The sequence below is a fragment of the Dipodomys ordii genome, unplaced genomic scaffold (assembly GCF_000151885.1).
Source record: "Dipodomys ordii isolate 6190 unplaced genomic scaffold, Dord_2.0 Scaffold121, whole genome shotgun sequence".
NCBI classification, from domain to species: domain Eukaryota; kingdom Metazoa; phylum Chordata; class Mammalia; order Rodentia; family Heteromyidae; genus Dipodomys; species Dipodomys ordii.
This window is the reverse complement of record NW_012267337.1, coordinates 2,177,380-2,182,939: the sequence shown is the minus strand read 5'-3', so window position 1 is coordinate 2,182,939 and position 5,560 is coordinate 2,177,380. Positions and strand designations below refer to the sequence as shown.

The following is a 5,560-nucleotide window of genomic DNA, read 5'->3' as shown; positions in this document are numbered from 1 at the left end:
ACTTGAAGTTTTTAACTGATGAATCTAAGTTTTCCTCACTCTTCAATTCATATAGCTTGAGATTACACTGCTTCAAAAGTTTAGTAGTCCTATAGTAAAATGATGTATTTAGGGACAAGGAAAAGCAGGAGAAAATGAAGGAGGGAGTAACAATGTTCGACAAGAAATGTACTCATTACCGTACTTATGTAACTGTAACATCTTTGTACGTTGCCCTTACAATAAAAAAAGAAAAAATAATATATTTAAGCTGAATATGGTGGAACCAGCCTGTAGTCTCGGTACTCAAGAAGCCAAGGCAGGAAGATCTTGAGTTTGAGTACACCCTGGGCTACATAGTAAGATGTCTCAAGAAATAATAGATAACTAGCTAGATGATAGATAGGCAGACAGGCAGGCAGGCAGACAGACAGACGACAAATTTCTGTGAAAGAGGAAACATTTGATTCATTTTCCCCTTTTGCTTTATTTTCTAGGCAAAACAAAAGAAATGTCTCCTTTTGTTGTGACAATCTCACAAAGGCATCCCTGCTCCTACAGGGCTTCCACTTTCAGGAATTCCCCTCTACCCACCTCCCCAGTGTACCTCCTGCTGGAACCCTTCTTCAAATCAAAACCACCAACTCACATTGTCTTTCCCAGGATTGGACCCTTGGGCTCACTCACTCACTATAATCCACTGCCAGCCAGAATGCCCTAACAGGAAAGGGAGCAGAGAGAGGGAGCCTTCCCCTAGCAAAACTCTTGAGAAAGTATACCGGCTGCTCCCTTATAGATCCCCCAGATGGGTAGTGGAAAACAATATTCTCATTCCTCACACGCCTGATGTTCATCATGTATAAATTGTCTTTTTATTATAATCCTAGTAGGATGCGATTTGCTAAAACTTTCTTTTTGATACGTGGTGGTGGCTCGTATCTATAATCCTAGCTAATCACTAGACTGAGACCTGAAGATCGTGGTTCAAAGCCAGCTTGGAGACTCTTATCTCCAGTTAACCACCAAAAAGCCAGAGATAGAAGTGTGGCTCAGTAGTAGAGTATCAACCTTGAGCAGAAAAGGCCAAGTGAGAACACAATGCTCTGAGTTCAAGCCCCATTACTGGCACAAAAGGAAAGAAGAAAGAGAGAGAGAGAGAAAGAGAGAGAGAGGGAGGAAGGAAGGGAGGGAGGGATTAAGGGAGGGAGGGAGGAAAGGAGAGATAAGAAGGGAAGGGAACAGAAAGAAAGGGAAGGGTAGGGAAGAGAAGGGAAAGGAGGACATACAAATGCTCTCTAACTGTGCTCTTTCCTTCTAGCCATAAAAGTTATCACCCCACCATCATAGAAAGAATACAAGTGTGCTTCCATCTAGAAATAAGATAGCAGAAGTCTCTTGGTGGACAAAAGCTACCATTAATATTTCTATGGACCTGTAAGGTAAGGTATATTCAGAGTTTTCAGTAAGTATTGGAGGTTATGTACCTAATGATTTTGGCTTTACATTTGCTAGGCAGGTTCTCTACTACTTGCATCACAACACCAGCCCTATTCCCCACCCCCAATTGTTTTTGATATAGGGTCTCACTTTTCTCTGGGCCCTAATACATCTACTTACACTTTCTACTTTATTTGGGATGACAAGCAGACATCATCACACCCAGTTTTTTTCTATTGAGATGAGATTTTTTTCAAGCTTTATGTATGAGGGGCTTCAAACTGCAATCCCTTGATCTCAACCTCTTAAGTAGCTAGAACTGCCTATGTGAGTCACTGTGCCTGGCTAACTCTTTCTAAATACACTGCTGCTACTACTATTAATAATAATAATAATAATAAATGTTTGAGATCATTGTTGATAAAAAGACATTTTTCTAATGTCATCCTTGTAGTTATATCCATAAATGCTCAGGTCTCTATAAAATTAATCTCATACTGGTTTAATTTTTACTATTTCTTTTAGTTATTTGTGTTATTGTCATTATTTTGAGACACTGTACAGCTCAGGCTGGCTTCAAACTCTCCATCTTCCTGCCTCAGCCTCCTGAGCACTGGAATTATAACACTCAGCTTTAGATAGATAGATAGATATGTATATATATATAAAGGATACAAAGTAACAAACATGTAAAACGAACAATTCTACAGATCTAATATACAAGCAGAGGATTATATTGTTTTGTTTCAAGATTTTTGTTAAGTAAGATTTTAATTATTCTTGCCACAAAATAATTCAAGTGGCCAAAAACAATCAACATCTTATGTTACTCAATAAATCCAAGTAGCATCCAGAACAAATGGAAAATATCAATGGACTTTGGACCTTGGACTTTGTTAGCTCTCAGCATAGACTCACGTTGCTTGAAATACTAAGTTCCTGGTATACAGTCCAGACTCTATGACATAAATCATGAGAATTGTGACGATGCAGAATAATAGATGATTGGCACTATCTAGTATTTACTCAGTCTGCAAATATTTCTTAATTAACTCATTGCTACCAAGCACTCAGGCAACTGCAGCGGAACAAAATAGAGATCTGAACAAGATGGCACATGCCTATAATCCTAGCACACTAGAGGCTGAGACGAAAGAATTGTGATTTCATCCTGAGTTACATAGTCAGTTCCACCCTCCATCAACACAAAAAATACTAGATTTGGTCTTTTATTTGAAGGCCTTATAATCCTACAGAAGAAGCAAATAATTATTTAACATTATATAGCAGTTGTCTTATATAACCTTTGAACATCGCATTTTAAGGGAAGTAAGGTCTTCCCAAAGAAGCAGTAATCAGAATAAAATTCAAAGAAGAAAAATATGTTAAGATGAGGCAGGCTGGACACCAATGGCTAATAACTGTTATCTCAGCTATTCAGAAGGCTGAGATCTGAAGATCCATGTTTAAAGAAAGCCTGGGCAGGAAAGTCTGAGACTTTTTACTCCAATGAACCACCGAAAAGCCAGAAGTAGAGCTGTGGTTCAAGTGTAGAAGCACAACTAAGAGACAATTCCCAGGCCCGAAAGTTCTAGCACATAGGTGCACATGTGCATGTGTGTGTGTGCACACACACGTGCACACAGAGGATCCTCAGAAGTGGAACAGAAAAAAAATATGTTTAAGGGTCTGAGGACACTGAAGGAATAAGGAAGGGCCAGATCATAAAGGTTTTTGTAAAGTACTCATGGGAGGGGACATTTCAATGATATGGTGCCCCCCTTTAAGCTCAGACCTGTGAAACACATATAAGTGTGTCTGTGTACTCAGACTCATCACTGGGCTTCCTTTTCCAATGCTTGTGCATTGGGTTTCCCATGAAAATCATTTAAGGACATCTTGGATGTTTGTCTTATCCAGAAAATTAAGATGACTGATGGCAAATATTTCTACTGAAAATGCAGAAGTCCTTCATGGTGGTGTGCTCTTGTTGTCCCATCTACTTGGAAGACAGAGACAGGACAATCACAACCCAAGGCCAGGCCAGAAAAAGTTAGCAAGACCCTAACTCAAAGCCGTTAGTGGCCTGGCACCAGTGGCTCATGCCTGTAATCCTAGCTACTCAGGAGACTGAGATCTGAAGATTGCAGTTCAAAGCCAGCCCGGGCAGGAAAGTCCGTGAGACTCTTATCTCCAATAAACCACAAGAAAATCGGAAGTGGTGTTGTAGTTCAAGCGGTAGAGCACTTGCCTTGAGCTGAAGAGATGAGGGACAGCACCCAGGCCCAGAGTTCAAGTCCCACAACCAAAAAAAAAAAAAAAAAGTTAGTGTTCTGTTTCACATCTGTAATCCCAGATATTTAAGAGGCAGAAGCAGAGGGATTATGGTCCAAGACTGACCTGGGCAAAAGTAGGAGATTCTTTCAGGAAAAAAAAACCAAAATAATAATAATAAAAGTCCTCTGTTTACCTGAGAGGCTCTGATTATGAGACGAAAACATTCCAGTAACCTCACTGTGTATTCCAGTAACCTCCTTTTGTGTGATTCACCCTTCATCTGAACAGACTACAAAAAGACATGAAAAGAAACAAAAACACATCAATGGACACTGTGGTGACAGATTTCATTCTCATGGGCTTGTCTCATCCCCCAAATTTAAGAACTCTCCTCTTCCTGGTCTTCTTCTCTATTTACATCCTGACTCAGCTGGGGAACCTGCTCATTCTGTTCACTGTGTGGGCTGACCCCAAGCTCCATGCCCGCCCCATGTACATTCTTCTGGGTGTGCTCTCTTTCCTGGACATGTGGCTCTCCTCAGTCATCGTCCCTCGACTTATTTTAAACTTCACTCCTGCCAGCAAGGTTATCCCATTTGGTGGCTGTGTGGCTCAACTGTATTTCTTTCACTTCCTGGGCAGTACACAGTGCTTTCTGTATACCTTGATGGCCTATGACAGGTACCTAGCTATATGCCAGCCCTTGCGCTATCCTGTGCTCATGAATGGCAAGTTATGCACCATTCTGGTGGCTGGAGCTTGGGTGGCTGGCTCCATCCATGGGTCTATCCAGGCCACACTCACCTTTCGCCTGCCTTACTGTGGGCCCAATAAAGTGGATTATTTTTTATGTGACATTCCTGCAGTGTTGAGACTAGCCTGTGCTGACACCAAAGTCAATGAGCTTGTGACCTTTGTAGACATCGGGGTGGTGGCTGCCAGCTGCTTCATGCTAATTCTGCTTTCCTATGCCAACATTGTCCATGCCATCCTGAAGATACGCACTGCTGATGGGAGGCGTCGGGCCTTCTCCACCTGTGGCTCGCATCTGACTGTGGTCACAGTCTACTATGTCCCCTGTATATTCATCTACCTTCGGGCTGGCTCTAAGAGTCCCCTGGATGGGGCAGTGGCTGTGTTTTACACTATTGTTACTCCACTACTGAACCCCCTCATCTACACACTGAGGAACCAAGAAGTAAAATCTGCTCTGAAGAGGATATCAGCGGGGCGAGGGCATGGGAAATGAGGACAAGCTTAAGCCAACTAGGTCACCATCACCACTACCATTTTGGACTCCTGCTCCATGTGACCAATGTAATAGATACTGATTAAGGGTAATTGAACATAAACTTACTGGGAAGAATGGCTTTGGTGTTGTATTTAACTTAATTAAATCTTTCCACTGTTGTTTGACACATCTCTGACCCATCCCATGGGAGAACTTATATTCTACAAACTTTTTGACTATGAGGTGGAGAACTTATATTCTACAAACTTTTTGACCATGAGGTGTGAATACTTTATCTCAAAGGAGGAGGTTTTTGGGGAGAATAACTCTGTGTGTGTGTATGTGTGTGTGTGTGTGTGTGTGTGTGTGGCTGGGCACCGGTGGCTCACACCTGTAATCCTAGCTCCTCAGGAGGCTGAGATCTGAGGATCGCGGTTCAAAGCCAGCCCAGGCAGGAAAGTCCATGAGACTCTTAATAAACCACTAGTAAAACCAGAAGTGGCGCTGTGGCTCAAGAGGTAGAGCACTGGCCTTGAGCTGAAGAGCACAGGGACAGCGCCCAAGCCCAGAGTTCAAGCCCCACGACCCACCAAAAAAAAACTTTTTTGGTTGTTGTTTCTACTGACTGATTTTATT

General features: G+C 42.0%; 1 protein-coding gene across 1 annotated transcript; it reads left to right on the top strand.

Moving 5' to 3' along the window:
* Positions 1-3,968: 3,968 nt before the first annotated feature.
* On the top strand, positions 3,969-4,942 carry LOC105995809 (olfactory receptor 10G2-like). The gene has a single exon (XM_013029671.1). The coding sequence runs from the start codon at positions 3,995-3,997 to the stop codon at positions 4,940-4,942; it is 948 nt and encodes a 315-aa protein (XP_012885125.1). The 5' UTR covers positions 3,969-3,994.
* Positions 4,943-5,560: the final 618 nt, after the last annotated feature.